At 43.1% G+C, this 16,341-nt stretch overlaps 1 protein-coding gene across 1 annotated transcript in view; it reads right to left on the minus strand.

Annotated features, from left to right (window-relative positions):
- The window catches only part of MACO1 (macoilin 1), a 30,024-nt gene that overhangs the window by 12,374 nt on the left and 1,309 nt on the right, over positions 1-16,341 (minus strand). The window contains exons 4-9 of the mRNA XM_027905567.1: positions 16,221-16,307; positions 7,757-7,898; positions 6,971-7,097; positions 5,099-5,222; positions 3,176-3,354; positions 2,177-2,675 (exon numbers count right to left, since the gene is read on the minus strand). Of these exons, the coding sequence (XP_027761368.1) occupies positions 2,177-2,675; positions 3,176-3,354; positions 5,099-5,222; positions 6,971-7,097; positions 7,757-7,898; positions 16,221-16,307 (1,158 nt within the window). The remainder of the gene's footprint in view (positions 1-2,176; positions 2,676-3,175; positions 3,355-5,098; positions 5,223-6,970; positions 7,098-7,756; positions 7,899-16,220; positions 16,308-16,341) is intronic.

Genomic DNA, 16,341 nt, shown 5'->3' on the forward strand with positions numbered 1-16,341 from the left:
AGCATCTTTATTTGGAAGCTGAGCAGATCTGATCTGAAAGTCGGGCACAAATGCAGGACTTCACTCAGCCCTTTTCAGGGTACAGAACTGATGCAGCCTAAAAGTTTAATAAAAGGAACAAGTAACACTGCTGGAAGTGGGAAAGATGATGAACGAATGCCTCACGCTCCGGGGACAGGATAATTGACAGGGTTCAAAGGAAAACAACCATGAATTTTTAAATTTAAGTGCATTCCATCCCATCCAATTTGCCAGTTAAGTTTCTACTTCCATTGGCACGCTCAATCTGAACAGAAACAAGATTTCATGAATGCTTTTCGCTCATCCTCGTTTGGAACAAACTGGGAGCACAGGCTGCTGGTGTTCCCAGTGCTCCTGGATTGCCTGCTCGGGGAAATCGGGGCACAATAAGCAGGGAAATAAATTTGTAGCACAACAGCCACATCACACCCATAAAAACACTTGACAAACAAAAGACTGGAGTAGTTTAATTCACTTTCAGGGTGAGGCCACGCTGTACAAAGGCAACTGTGTGCTCTGTCCTTACCCAGGGAGTTACAGGAGCTGGAATTCTCTACAAGGACACCGTCTAGTTTATTGTATCCTCACTCCTGCATTAGAAAACCCACTCTGGGCAAAGAGTGACCACCTGGCCTAAGCTCACGTTGGAGCATATCAAGATTTCCATGTGCAATTTAAATTTTAAACATAAAAGGTTTAAATCTCCTTCCTTGTCACAGCTACATGGGACAAAATTCTTAGTGTGGCAGGTCATCCTATAAAGGCCTTCCCTTCTCTTTTCTCAAGACTTAGGAATGATGTTTTGAGCTGCAGCAAACTGAACTGACCTGTTCTCTTGTTCAGTAAGCAAACAAGCCATATAAAGAGTCCTGAAATGCCCAGCTGAAAAATGGGAACACACAAACCCAGTAGTCCTGTACAGGGGTATTTAAGTGGAGCCCTGATGAAGGCAGAGCCATCTGCATCCCATTAATCTTGGCTGAATTTGATTCACAGATTAGCTGGCTTCTTATCTGCTGCATGCAAGCTTCTCTACAGACATTTAGGTATCAATTAGTCTGGATGTTTAATTGGCAGTGATATGTCAATCAGTGGCAGTGTGATTATCAAAGGGGAATACAACATTTTCACTGAAGTGATTGTATTCCCACAGCACAAATCCTCAGGGACAAATCAGAGGCAGAAGTCCAATTATCAAAAGGTACCTGCAGGGAGAACAAACCTGGATCTGCCAATGAGGTTGGGCACCAAGGATCTGTTGGGCCAAAGAGTGTTTGAAAGGAATTAAGAGAGGCATAAACCAGGTGGAAAATGGTGGGAAAGTGCATGATTGTGCAGCAGTTTTGCTCTAGACATCTCCCCATCCCATTGTGAACAGTCACACCCCACCTCTCTCTTACCAGCACTGTTCTGGTAACATATGACAACACCATATGTCTCAGGATATGCTGCAAACACTGAGCTGCACCTCAGAAATTCATCTTCCTTTTAAACTTCGGATGAGCTGATGTAAAGATGTGACTTTTCCCCCCGTTTACAAGGCAGCTAAATTAAATCCCTGTGACCTGTTCCTGAAGCAACAAGGCAGAAAGAGCCTGAGCTCAGCACCACAAGGAGTTACCCCCGTGACTGAGCCTTTGCCTCTCCACTTGTGAACTGAAGATGAAAACAAAAGCCAAGCATTCCCAAAGGAAAAACAAACCAAAAAAAAAAAAACCCTAAGACAAAACACCTGTTCAGACACCATCAAACCCCACTGAATTCTCTAGGGAGTTAAAGGTCACTCCTAAAGAGCTGTTGGGAACAGATGATTTTCCATGTTTCTCTCATGTCTTCTATCAACGAATCAGAGCTAATTTTTGTGCCCCACAACACCCCTGTGAGGTAGGAGAGCATCCTGTTCTGAGGTAGAAAGGGAGCCATTTGCTCAGGGCTGCCTATCAAACAAAAAAATCAGGAGCAGAACCCAAAAGGCCCAAAAGCTTTTAGGGATCTTAATCCATGGCTAAACAATTCCGTTTTGTGACATCACGAATTACATTTTTCTAAGGCAAAAAAAAAAAAAAAAAAAAAATTAAAAATCTACTGATTAAAAACGCACTGAAACGCAGGGAGGATAAACCCGGGCATTACACAATGCTCAGATCAAACTTACCTTACCAGTGCATCTGGTTTGCTCAGCTGGTTATTAGGAATACAATTTTCCATTAAGTCCTTATGTGTGCTCGGGCTCTTGCTGGCACATTTCTGTTTTTTCTCATTTTTAGTGGATGAGGAGGGGATGCTCCCATTGGTTGCACTGTGGCTGCGAGGTGAGGAGTTCACAACTCCACTGACATTTTTGTAATTTTTGGACGAGGCAGTGCATGAGTCCTCTTTTAAGAGGTTTTCTGTACTTCCTACGAGATCATTATTTAATCTTTTACTATTGATATGGTTTTCCATATATTCAATTTCTTGTATTTTAGAGTCTACAGGTTGCAAAATATTGTTATTTATTCCAAGGTTGTGTTTCTTCGCGTCCTTGTCCTTTTCTTTCCCTTTTTCTCTATATTCTAGCTCTGGCAATGTTGAGGATATTTTTTTATTGGCTGGAATGCCTCCATTGTGCTGCAGGAGTATTGAGGAATCCATATCGGATAATCCTTTGGCTGCTGCAACACCAAAAAGTGAGAAATAAATAAACAAACAAAAAAAAAAAGACTTAGTTCATTAAATCAATCAATACTGTGACACAGAAAGAAAAATCATTATGTACATGTCAATCATTCCTGCAGAAAACAATAATTACTGGAGACTATCTAGGAAAGAAAATCTGAAGCCACATGGTGCTCCAAGACTTTTTTTCTTTTCCTTCATTACAGGCAGGAAACAGTAACCAAGGGATTTAATAATAAATATTAGTGCCTCCCAGAACACTGCCTGACCAGATTAATGCAGTTGCTAATAAAGAACTAGGCAGAGGGCACATAATTCACTCCTCCTGTCATATTAACCACCGCCAAAGTTCTTTTATTTTTGGCTCTTTCTGAGTTCCCTGCACTTCCAGCCAAGCACCAGGGGCTGGAGCAGCTCTTCCTTAGCACGTTTGGTGTTTGTCTTTTCTTTGAAGAGCAGAAAATAGAAAACACATTAAATAAGGAGTGTAACTTGCCTTCCTCTGCCTCCCTCTCTTGCCTTTGCAGCATCTGCTGCTCTGGGGGCAGTGCTTGCTGCAGGAGCTGCATGTAGAACTCGTTCTCCTTCTGCACTTCTTTCTGTTTTCTTAAACGCATTTTGTAGCTGACGTAACTTTTAAAGCCAAAGCCCAAAGTCACAACAGGGTAGCCAATACTAAAGAAACAACAACAACAACAGAAAAGGCAATTATTACTCAAACTGTAGCCACCTAAGTGGATACGTGTGGATTACAACTTTTCAGGGACGATGATACATAAAATGGTTTCTGAGGTACCACAGTAAAGCTGCAGTTCACAAATGCAGGCAGCTCTTTATCGAGACAAAATGACAGTTCATTACAGACAGCAATTAACTGCAGCGTAGATTAAAGGATTACAACAGTGCAATTGCACCAGGCATAGCAAAGGCAGCTTTGAGACCAGCACCAGACTAGAATTCCACATCTTTGAAGGAAATAGCAGCAAACACAGCAGAGGATCCCCAGTTCTGTTTCTGAAGGGCTAGGGAACGGAGATTCCTCATTTAGGAGGCTGACCTTGAGGCTGGAGGCAAAAAACATCTAATCTCTAAACTTAGCTCTTCCACTTCTCTCACTGACAGGTAAGACATGAAGGATTTCACTTCCAGCCAGGCTTGGCTGTTCCGTTCGTTGATGGGAATGACAGAACTTTGGAATCGTATTTTTTGCATATCAGCTTCATCACAGAGAATTTAAATGTTCTTATTAGCTCGTGACAACTGCACCAACACAGAATGCTAACAAATCACGCAGGGTATCTATCAGCAGAGGCGCTCCATCGAGGAGCAAACAGAAATAAATAAAAATAAATACACGTCTGACACTGAAGGTGTCCTAAATCACTGATACAGATGACTGTTAACCATTAAAATCTTCTCACTCTTTGCTCAGCCACAGCCCTGTGCAAATTGTATTTCTAAGTGAGCTGCCAGGACCGTCTGCATCTGCATCTACCACTATCTCTGCCAATGCCTCTTTTGTGAGGCCGTGTCAGACCAGCTGTGGCTGCAGCTCCCAAACTCCTGATGACAAGCTCAAATGTTCGCATCCAATTCAGCAGCTGAAAGCCCTTCCTTCACAGCTCCTAAAGTGCTTTTGTAACCTGCTGTGGAGTGTAATTGGTGTTTAAGGGGATCTGTGGCACAGTGTAGACAATATAAATTAAAATGACTGATGTCTAATTTACGGGAGGAGTATCACAGGGAACGGGACCAAAGGATTCCAGGAGAAAGAGGACACTTTTTAAATGTGGATCAGTGCATCCTACACCAAACACTGTGGAATAAAAGTGCATTCCTTCCAGAGGTGGATACTCTGCATTTAAGACTTTTTCCTGAAATCAATCTTCTCACTTTCAAAGAAGAGTTGTGATAAATAGTGTTTGGGGTTTTTTTTTCCTGTTTTATTTTCTGTCATGTTTTCCTACATGAAGTTTATTCACAGCTTCAGGTGCATTATTAAATCAGGCACTCATGAGAACCTTTCTCAGGGAAAAGAGCAGAGTGCTTTGTCACAGAGGAAGAAGATTTCCACAACAATTTCATAAATTATCAGGGAAACCTATTTCTTTTGTAACTTTTATCAGGTGATAAAAGGTGAACACAAACTCTGTAAAGTGATGGCAGGAATTTTCAAGAAATGCTTGGAATATCCGTGCTACAAATTCCCTCCAGCTCACAAACACTGTATCCTCAGAAGGGCTACCCTGGGTTCATGTTTACCTACATTTCTCATGGAATATTTAATGACAGTTGTGTGAGGGGAGAACTGAACAGCCAAACTCTGAACCAAAACAGAAATAACTTAATATTAAATTATTAATTTTCCTGGTGAAATAAAAGTTCATAAGAAAAGGAGAAAAAAAAAAGCCCCACTTACCAGTGTGCTGCAAATGGACGACAAAGGTCTACGTGGAAATTTTTTAAATCTTTAAATCTAATGGCTGCTTCAATATAAACAAAAAGTATCCACAGTGATACTGTTGGTAAGCACACCCCCCTCTCTATTAGGAGAAAAAAAAACACAAAAAACCAAGAGAGAAACAATTCAGTAACACAGTAAAATATTTGCTGCTTGTAAAGTTGTCTTTAAAACATTCCAAAAGTAAAGGGAAATTTTCAGACAGATATATAGGGAACTTTAAGAGGTCTTCCCTTCAGAATAAAGTATCTAGGCCATCTCTATTTTAGACCAATGCAAACCTCTCATTCCTTATCTTGGTTTATTACTTTTATAAGGCCTCAGTGAAAAATAACAGATGCACAGCTAATGAAATAGGTTGGCACGGGGAACACAAGTGGAAGAAACTGCACAGGATGAGGTAATGGTACAGCTTATGATCTTTGAGTCAGAAGTGGTGAGCTTGGACTACTTTCTCACTCCCAAGTTGGGTATATCTGAGTAGCAGCAGTGAGCAAATCAGCTGAGAAAACAGTGAGTAAGCCCAGCACTGGGTACTCCATATACAGGCATGCAGAGAACACTCTGCAACTCAGAACTCTCCACCAGGGAACACTTGGGACACTGGAGTCACTTAATCCCTCCAGCACTAGTGGGGAGAATGTAAAAAAAAAAAGAGGGGTCAAGAAAAACCAAGGTCTTAAAGCTCTTGGCCAATGGAAAATACCACTGGTGGTGAAGATTTCCACAAATCAGCACCAGTTGGGAGCTTCAGAAAAATAATCCCAGCATGGTTTGGGTTGGAAGGGACCTTAAAGGTTCCACCTAAAAAGATCATAACTTAAAAAAAGAGCAAGTTCCCATCGACTTAAATGAGCATTTAAAAATTCCTAACACTGTCATGAATTAGCATATTAAACAATCTCAGTAGCAATAGATAAAACTGGCCCATCAGGTTTTACCTTTGGGGTTTGTAAAAGCATCAACCCTGAGCATCTTCAGATAACGCTTTAACACATTAATACAATTCTAAAAATAACTCCACATTCTCTACGTATTTGAAATTGGGCAGCAACTGGTTCACAGTATCTTCCATTTGCTCCCACACTGCCATTATTAGAAATGACTAAGTTGTCAGAAAGCTGACTGAGAAATGATCCACACCACCCTGGGATCTCCTGGCAAGTCTAACAGGAAATATTACAGAAGCCTCAAATCCCAAGAATTTGGGTAGTGAAAAGCTACCTTTAAAAAAAAAAACAAATTTAAAAAAAAAAATCAAGTTTTATTCCCTTTCTTTTTTTTTTATTTAGGGAAAGATATACATGTAATCCATACAATAGCGCTCTTGCAAACTAAACCATCTCCCCAGCTCAGTTGCTTCATCCAAACCCCAGGATTTATTAGAACAAACCCAAAACAACTAAGTTAAAAAAAAAAAAGAGCAGCAGAGGTGGGGAGAAGAATCCTCCATATATGTCTCAAACTGTCAGGGCAGCACTGGTATTACCAAGCCTTTTTCTCAGAAACTCAGTCTGTTTGACACAAAGATTTGGCTAATACAAATTTAAACCAGGACAACTAAAACAACTAATATTTTAATATTAATAACTGAATAGCCCACTCATTGACTGGTAGGAAGAAGATAACACTGTGCTCTGGAATTCCTGTTTATACCCCTTCAGTTACTGACTATTTAAAATGCACCCCAGACGTGCAACAAGTGCAAACCTAAAAGCAAAAGAGAACATTTTTAACTGAAACAAAACAGGACTAAAACAGATGTGGACTAAAAGGCACGTTCCTAAAAGCTGTGAGTCAGGAAGTTGTAAATAAAGAACAGTGACCTACCTGTGTGCCAGACATACTGTACCCAAACATAGGTGCTGGCAGCAAAAAACAGCCATTGTATTGGTATGAAGAGCAGACAGATTATATTGGATGTGAATGCTACACAAACAAAAAATACTGAAAAGGCCTAAAAGAAAAAGAGGGGCGGGGGGGAAAGAAGAGTAGGTGGGTTTATTCCAGGAAAAGTAACCAGTTTATTAATGCTGAAACAATGATTTCCACATAGAAACACTAGCGCTGGTTATAATCAAGGGGAAAAAAAACCCTGAGCAGTTTGGCCAAGGAAAGGAGAAACTTGAGCAATTAAGAGAGAATAGGTACAAATTTGTGTCCATCCACTCTTCCAACAAGTCTCCCAAGAGTTAAATTTATCCCTTCTTATTTTGTTTGAAGACTTTAATTCACACTGTTGATACAGAGTAGAATCACAGGTGTATTCTCCTTCTAGAAAAGAAACCACCCACCCACCCCACTATCAGGGCCTTTTACTCTCTGGAAAAGCAGTAAATATCTATAAACTGGCAAATTTCTGTTTCATTTTAAAGAAAACCCAAGTTAGGAATTTAAACAATATTTTTCCATGGAGAAATTTTGATTAATATTTCACCTGCACTTGCCACAGATCAAATCTGCAGCCAGAGAGGAGAGACCTGAGCCCAGGGCACTCAGTCACTTGAAAATCTTGTGAAGGGGATCATCAGTGCCATTAAAAGTCACTTGTATAACAAGGGACATCCCCTGAAAGCTGGGAGGTTCCCCCTCAAAGTGACTTTGTGTTGCACTCACCAAACCCTGGTATCGGAAGGAATCGTAAACGCTCCTGATGAAGAGCCAGAAGGGCCACAGATACTCAAATCTGAACTCCAGGACAAAATCTGCCAGCAGCACCAGGGCCCACACCACCAGGAACTTCAGGTACAGGAAAGTACTGGGGGGAAAAAAAAGGAAAAAGGGATTTTCAGGTCAGTATTTCCACCAGAGAAATTTACTTTTAAATTACACACTCAGGAATAAACCCCATAATACATAAAGAGAGATTTCATCCAAAATAATTTTGTAAAATAAGTGGGTTTATTATTAAATATAAAAATTTATAATATTTTTATTTAATATCTTATTTTTATTTAATATTAAAATATTAAATTATTAAAATCAGGCCTGGTCTAATGAAGTCAAGTATTTAACTGCATTTATTCTTCAAGCAGCACATAAACAGAAGGCTCACTGCTCTTACAAGACACCCAGCACCAATCTCCCTTTAGCTCTCCAGAGCATTTTTTACACAGTGAGGCCCTGCCAACAAGTTTGGGATCAGCTGAAACGTTTCCCTTGCACTTGGGAGCTCAGAAATTTCTGTGTTCCCCCTCCTCACCAGACTGCAGATGTTCCCTCCTTTTCCACATTTAACACCAATAGATTGAGATGTATTTTAAGCCTATAACTATAGCAATTAGGAAGCCTGTTTTGATGCTGAGTTGTCAGTGTCATGTTTGAAAACATCTGTATTAATGTCAGTGGATCCATTAAAACAAACAAATAACAAAAGAACAATTAAGAGACTTGAGACCAGGCAGTCTGACTTATATTTTTTTAAATTTTTTAAAATTATTTCAAAGCCACATTTCCATATTCTTAGCCCTGCATTTGGAACCACCGATGGCTCAAAAATGTTTTGAGCTCGTACCCCACTAACACCTGAGGGATCAGCCCAATCCATTCTCCTAAAAAGGAAGCAGCAAAAACCCCTTTTCCCCCAAAACCCAGAGACCCAGCACGTCACTCAATACCTCACTGCATTCAACTGGGTTATAACATAAAAAAAAAAAAAAAAGGTATTTTTATTTTGCAGTTTTTCCTTTTAGCAACTTCTTCTACCAGCAAAACCAGGAGAACTTTGCCCTGGAATGTTCACTGATGAGCTGCCAAGGGTTTGCACTCCCAGTGCCAGGTAGGATCAAGTTTCTGGGCTGCTCATGGACACGGGGCTTTTTTAGGAAGTTGTTCAGAGCTCGGGATAAGATAGAAAATAGAAAACTTCCATGGAAAGTGTTGGGGAGCACAGCAGAGCTTCGGGAACAACTGAACTCCTTGTGCAGTTATCGCTCACGTTACTTTGTCACACAAGGTCAGGTTGCAGATCCCATGACTGGGAGAACACTTTGATTTCCTGGGAATCAAAGACTGATTGCATGTGCCTGAAAGCGACCCTTATCAACGGAATGGCACTGAGAAAACAAAGCAAGAGGCTACAGGAAGCACTTTAATTTAATGGAAGCAAAATTAATGACACAGACACACATTTGGAAAAGTTAAGGTGCTGCTTTTTTTTTTCCAGTTTTTTTTGGAACCATTCCCAGCCACTTGGTTAAAAATTACTCTTTGAGAAGAACAGAACTACAGTAGAAGTACTAAAAAAAAAAAACCTTCAAACTCAGCAAAGGAACCCACAACAAAATCCAACCAACCAAAACCCACCAGAGAAACCTTAAATGGCCAAGCCCTGGCAGATAAAGCCTGACATGCTGCTGCTCTCTGTTTATCTGAAGTTCAGATCTTCAACAGAAATCTATAGAAAGCAGCTGCATTCAGAGCACACTTCGACATTACAGGTGATTTATTAATTAAATTTTAGCATGAAATGAAAGCATTTGGGTGCAGAGGCACCACTGTGCCCACACTGACCACACTGGGGGATTGTGCACGTGCAGCTCTGAAGATCTGAGGAAATATCTAAAAGCATCACAGCCAGGCAATCCTCAGTTCTGCCTGTTCTGCTGGAAAAGCAGTTGTGTTCTGCGGGCACCTTTTTCCTGGGTTAAACTGATGGCCATTGTTTATTTTCCTGCCACTGAAATCCATGAGGGGACTATACTTTTCCAAGCAAATTAGGCCTGTCAGAACTAATGCTTCTCCACTGTTAAGTGCCACTCTAAGCCAAAGCATTTGCTGAATAAGAGTTCTGTAATACAGCCATTAAAGTGATTTCTAATATTAAATTCATATCCATCCAGGGGCCACGGTGACATTTACCACCTTTTAAAGTGGAATTTTCACAACGCAACGTTTGGAACAAGGTTTTTGCCAACAACATCAAAGAGGCTGCTTCCCAGTCATCTGAAGGACTCCAGAGCAATTCAGAACTCCATGAGCACAAAGACACAGGAAAGTTACTCCTTTTGTTATAAAAGAGTTCATCCACTTATGTTGGCCTCGGCAACACATTCACTGCTGTGTAATATATTCTACACATGCATTGAGCTCTTTGAGTCCACACCAGACATTCACAGAAATCAATTTACAGGTACTACACTCCATGAATTGTTGTGGTTTTTTTTACATCAGCCCCCTCCAGTTAAAGCCACAGCACTGCAGGGTCACAACACTCCAGCCCAGCTTAAAAATCTGACTTTGGTGGCAGCCTGAGGGCATCAGGACCCTCCAAAGGGGCCGGAGTTCCAAACTGCAGAGCTCCCCCCTGGTGCCACCGGCAGCCTGGTGACATCCAGCTCGGTGCCTCTGCCGCACTCTGCAGTCTGCAGAGGGAATGAGCCCTGGGAGAGGAGGAAAGCTCACAAATCTCAGCATCCCTGCATCCCTAACGGGGTGCTGCACGCCGAGGTTTGGCCGTGCTGGCAAGCAACGCGGCCCAGCGCTTCATTTACAAGTGAACTGACACCTCGCCAGTGAAGGCTTAAATTAGTGAGAGCTGAAACACATCCAGCAGGAATTAAACCCCAAGAGAAGCAGGCACGGGGCCCTGGTTTGACAGGCTGATCCTCTGCTGCTGTTCTGCCTCACACAGCACCATTCAAACAGCATCACATGAATGAAACAACTCACAAAATTTAGCAACAGCCTCCTCCCTTCCTCTGCTTCCTACCAGCCACTTGTACTGCATCTTTGCTCTTGAGTGCCTTGACTCCTTCCAGACACGGGCATTCCCGTTGATATCCATCTCCTTTGGAATCCAGCACCAGCCATTCGGTGCCTGGGAACCTCTGACAGTCATTGATCTCTCTGGGCACATCACACATTTCTCCAGTTGTGATCACCGCCCCCACTCCCAGATGACACTCCCCAGGCTGAAATGCTTCCTTAACCTCTGTAACCTTTTTTATTGGAGAGGCTCAAACATATTCCACGATGCCAATTATAATTCTGACTTGGTTCCTTAATACAGGCAAAGATTCTCGCAGATAAACACCTAAAATCTGGGTTATCCAATTTTCTGACACATGTCAAAAAATCTGGCCTCGGTGACCTGGCAGAGGTTTAAGGACAGGGCTCTCCCTGTAAACCAGCATATGGCATCTAATCCTGCAGGGTAATAAAGGGAAAGAGGGAAGGATGGACACATCCACGAGAGGAGCAGGGCACAGAACGGGGAGGAGTGGAGTGATTCCAGCGCTGCAAATTCTCTGAAAGGTCAATTGATTGCTAATGTACACTGAATATAAAGATTTATTCATAACCCAACGGTGGCTGTGCTCCCCCTTTTGCATTTTCAAACAAATCATTTTCCTCCTTATTCTTCCTCCCCCTTCAAATGCCAGATGCCATTTCCTTTCTTTTTTTTTTTCCCTCCTTTTTCTCCCCCCCCTCTCTTGTTCTTTGTTCTCTTTTTACTGCCCCCGAAACAGATCACTGTGCTTGCTGCGAGGCAAAAATAGTGCAAAAAAATCACTAGAAAAGGCACCAGTCATGCACCCCAAACCCAAACTGGTGGCAAATTAAGCCTCCATTCTATCCCACTATTATCAGCAAGGCCCAAGGGCTGGAAAGGGAATGTTGGCAGAACTGATGGCATGTTTCATTTTGCAGCCTGACTCATCCAAGACAATGGAGTGGGTGCCAAAACACACAGGTAGGCTTCAGAAAGCTGAAATTTAGCATTTGTGTGGAATTACCAAACAGGCAACAACCCCCACCTGCAGGTTACCCATCCAACACAGCACCGAGAATGCTGGAGACTTGCAAATAAAAAAGCTTTATATTTGCAAACACACAAATACATCTTTACAAGATTCTGACTAGTGGACAAAAGAAGCAGGACAGAATGAGCACAGCAAGGGAGAAAAGAGGACTGCTGGGATGTGGTATGTGCACTGGAAACTATCCTGGGAAATCCTTGCCAACTGAATGTTTGGAAAGGAGGAAAAATGTAAAGAATCCCAGGAAACCTCCCTGACTCCTTACCCAGGGTCTTGGCATGGAATATATCCCTTACTGAACCATGGAAATGTAAGGAAAGGAAGACAAACCAGAAAATCCTTCCAGCAGTTCTGGAAGCTGAAGCACGGGGATATATAATCAGCAATCAGCATTGTGGTGCTGAAACAAGGGGCACTGTCAGCCTGAAAACACCAGTGTCCAGAACACCAAATAAAGCTGAAGGAGCCACGTGTACCACGGGGGTTGACACAGTAGAACACATTTAAATGTAGGCTAAATTAGACTTGAGACCTGGATTTAAGTTCAAGTCATAAAAGGCAGCTCTGCTGCTTTGTTACATACAGACCTCCGGGGCAGCTGGAGAAGAAAATGCTTTATCCTGTATAGGAAGCTTATAAAAAAAAAAAAAAGTGCCAGAATAAATCAGCAGGAAGAATCATTATGGATTTTTAAGAAAAGCCTAAAAAAAAAAAAAAAAAAAAAAAAAAAAAAAAAAAAAAAAAAAAAAAAAAAAAAAAAAAAAAAAAAAAAAAAAAAAAAAAAAGCCACATTCCTGGAGGTAGTAATGAACTGCTACAATTTATTTGGCTGTCAGGAGAGTAAAAAAAAATCAAGCCCCTGGAAATCAGGCCTGTCAGGATTTCAGTGGCAGGGGGAACCAGGAGGATTTTAGGGGTGCTGGGACCCAGAAATTCTGCCCTTGGGGGTATTTCAGGAGCACTTGGAGATTAGACACACACACCCCTCCTCCCTGGCACCCTCTTGGCTGCCAGCCCAGGTACTGCCTGGTGATAAAGAGCAATTTACATCCAAAAAAAAAGAATCCTGATTCTAAAGGAACATGCAGTGTTTCAGGGCCATTGTCAGGGAATCCATGAGGCAGCATCCATCAGCTGATGTGACAGCACAAGTTAAAGCAAATCACATGTGGAATTCATCTTGAAACTTCACCAGCTACAGAACTGGTACCAAGTGCCAATATGACTCAGTAGAGCCAAAACAAGCAGCATCAGCAATAAAGCTGAAGGATTTTAAACAGATGAAGGATGAGGACTGGGAAGAGTTGGGAACAAGCAGCAACAAGTAAACTTTAATTGCTTAACTGATGACGAGCTGCAGCGAACACTTCAATTAACAATTAAGGTTTTAATGTGTGCACACTGCCAAAGGTGTGAGATGTTAATCACTTCGGCATTTTTCATCTATCCATTGCCATTGTTTTACAAATGAACAGGCAAAGTTTGGAACACACACTGTGGAAGCAATAAAAGATCTCGAGATTCCTACCGTTAGTGTGTTGGGCTTGGAGATCTGTTGAAAGCACGGTTAATTTTGATTAAATTAATTTCCACTGATACTGCACTACTTCTAAACAGCAGAAGGCTTTGCACACAGTATTAGAGGAGGATTCATCAGGTTTGTCACCCAGGCCCAAGTACCTCAGAGCTGTAAATGGGGAGTAAAACCAAACTGAAAAGAAAAAAGGGGTAAAACAGGAAGAAAGGCGAAGGAAGAAAAAACAGGTGAATGGAAGAAGAGGTCTCAGAAGAATATGGAGGGCAGCTGCTAAAAATTGGGTGGGGAAGGGGGAAGATGGGGCAGGAGTAGCTTTGAAAGTATTTATGAAGGGCTGAGGCCAAACAATCAATTTAATTTAGGTAGTGAATGTTGGGGAAAGTATTTTAAAGAACCCCACTGTAGGCTGGGAACCCTTAGACCAACTCGTTAAAAAAAACTACTGCACAAAGTGGCAAAAATTAACATCCAGGGAGGCAGCTTATTCACATTTTCAAGGCAGCCCAGGATTCTGTCTTTCTAACTCTGTTCTAGAAATTATTTTTCTATCACTTCTTATAACCTGCTGCAGATTTAACAGGTGCACCAGAGCTTCACTGCAGGGCAACTCCTTCCTTTGCTTCACCTGCTCCAAAACTCTCCCAGTTTCCCAGCTCTCAGCTACGCTCCCTCGTGTCTATGAAGTGACAGCTGCTTTCAAAGACTGCACAGGGAGCAAGGATGGGAAGATTAGTCTTAATTTAAAAAGCAAACAAAAATCCTGCAGGAGTTAAGGATCCCAATCCTGCTGTTTGCTCAGCCTCGATGCTTTGCTTATAACACCACGATGGGACCTCCCGATAACTGTATTTACTGGGCTTGTGTAAGCTGATGGTGACAATTAAGATAAGCTGAGTAAATAGCTACAGTAATTACATGAATTTGGGCATCTATGGTTCCATGAGAAGTTACCTGTATGTAATCTCTTCGAATTATGGGGGGGGGCAAAGAGAAAAAAAAAAGGAGAAAAAGGAGAAGGAAAGCAAAAGGAGTAAGAGAAAGAGCCACAATCAATGGGGAAGTATCTCCCTCTGGTTAGACTTGCAGAGAAAAGTCTTCACACTATTCCTCTTCTCTTTCTGCGTGATAATACTTTGAAGACACTGGTTATTTCTGTTTATCAAAATGCCACGTGAAACAAGGGCTGAAAAATCCCCTTTGTGAACTGTAACATTCGAAAAAGTTCGAGCAAGAAGCCAGAGCTGTTCACACACCTCCAGCAGCTCTACCTGCTGCACACACTCATCACCTGCTGCTCTTCTCAGCTTATTCTGGTTTGCCCTCCTTCCCTGCCAGTCACCCCACAGGCACATCACTGTGAACGACTTCTGAAAACTAAGTAATTATAAGCAATTCTTGCATATCTGAATTATTCTCCCAAGACCAGTCACCCTGAATATGAATTTCTACCCAAGGGATGTTCCTCTTCACAAGCAGCATTTTCTCAAACCCTGCAAGTCTAAAAACGAGGCCCCCCCCCGCTCTCACGTAGAGATTCACTGCAAGCAGGATAAGCAGCACACTGTGACAATTTTATTCCAGTCAGAGCTCCCTATCAGCTGTTTCCTTTATGCAAAGTTAACATCTGAATTGTATGAGCTTGCTCAAGTTTCCAGGCTCTGCATACATCAACCTCACTGAACTAGAAACAGAAATGGGCCACCACACTTACTACAACTTCCACAAGGCAGCTTCAAAGCCTCTTCTGACCCAAACTCCTCTTTATTGACAAACACATAATTGTTGTATTTCACATAAAATTTCGCATACTCGGGAGGGCAGGGTTGTAAAAAACCCTTCAAAACAGGCTCACAACCGTGCTGGAACTGCAGGAATCAGTGCTTTAGTGTACTCTGCATGCAAACACCTGGAAAGCGTTCCCAGACACATCCCACGTGGATCTCAGTTCACTACTGCTCCTCTTCTCATCCCACAGGTCAGAGGTGAGCCGGGTACCTGCTGTGGTCCCACCACCACCAGACCACCCAGCCCTGCTCCAGGCATCTCCCACCCAAATTCCTGCTCACATCCCTCCCTGCTACAACCCCTGGCTCTCATGTGCTCCCAACTGCAGACCCTGCACCACGGGCACCTCCATCACCACGTGAAAAACAACTTTCTTAACCTTTGCACGAGAGGCTGAGCCCCCAGCCCAGATGTTCTCCTGCTCCACCAGCTGCTGAACCCACTGCAACGTGTGGGCACCTCTGGGAACGCCCAGACATGAGACCCCCACCGAGGAACCTCCCCAGGGAGACACAGGTGAAGCTGCAACGAGTAACTCCGAGCTCTGGCACCTCTGGGAACCCCCTGGCTTGGAAAACACCCCTGGGTGAGGCTGCAGCGTCGTGGCTTGGAGTTTTGGCACCTCTGGGAATGCCCAGACATGAGACCCCGCCGGGAGACCTCCCAGGAGAGATAAAGGTGAAGCAGCAGCGAGTGGCACCTCTGGCAACACCCAACTGTGAGACCCCGCTGGGAAAACCTCGCCGGGGGGAAGCTGCGGGAGCTTTGGCACCCCGAGGAAGCCTCAGACACGAGACCCCACCGGGGGAAACCTCCCTGGGGGAGATCCAGCGCAGTGGCTCTGAGCTCTGGGCACCCTCCGGGGGAAGGTGAGGCGGGGAGGGGACAAACACACACAAACACACACAAACACACACAAATACACACAAATACACACACACACACACAAAAAGGCCCCCGAGCCCCCCAAGGGCGGCTCCCTCCCCCCCGGCAGCACCTTGGCCAGCAGCTCCCCCGCCCTAGAGGGGCCCCTGGGGGTATCTGTGTGTCGGGGAGGGGTGTCGGGCCCGCCGTGGGGGGGTGTCTGTGTGCGAGGGGGGGGTGTCTGTGTGTGTCTC

The sequence above is a fragment of the Empidonax traillii genome, unplaced genomic scaffold, assembly GCF_003031625.1.
Source record: "Empidonax traillii isolate 1590-97213 ecotype Southwest subspecies unplaced genomic scaffold, ASM303162v1 scaffold1166:size242162, whole genome shotgun sequence".
Lineage (NCBI taxonomy): Eukaryota > Metazoa > Chordata > Aves > Passeriformes > Tyrannidae > Empidonax > Empidonax traillii.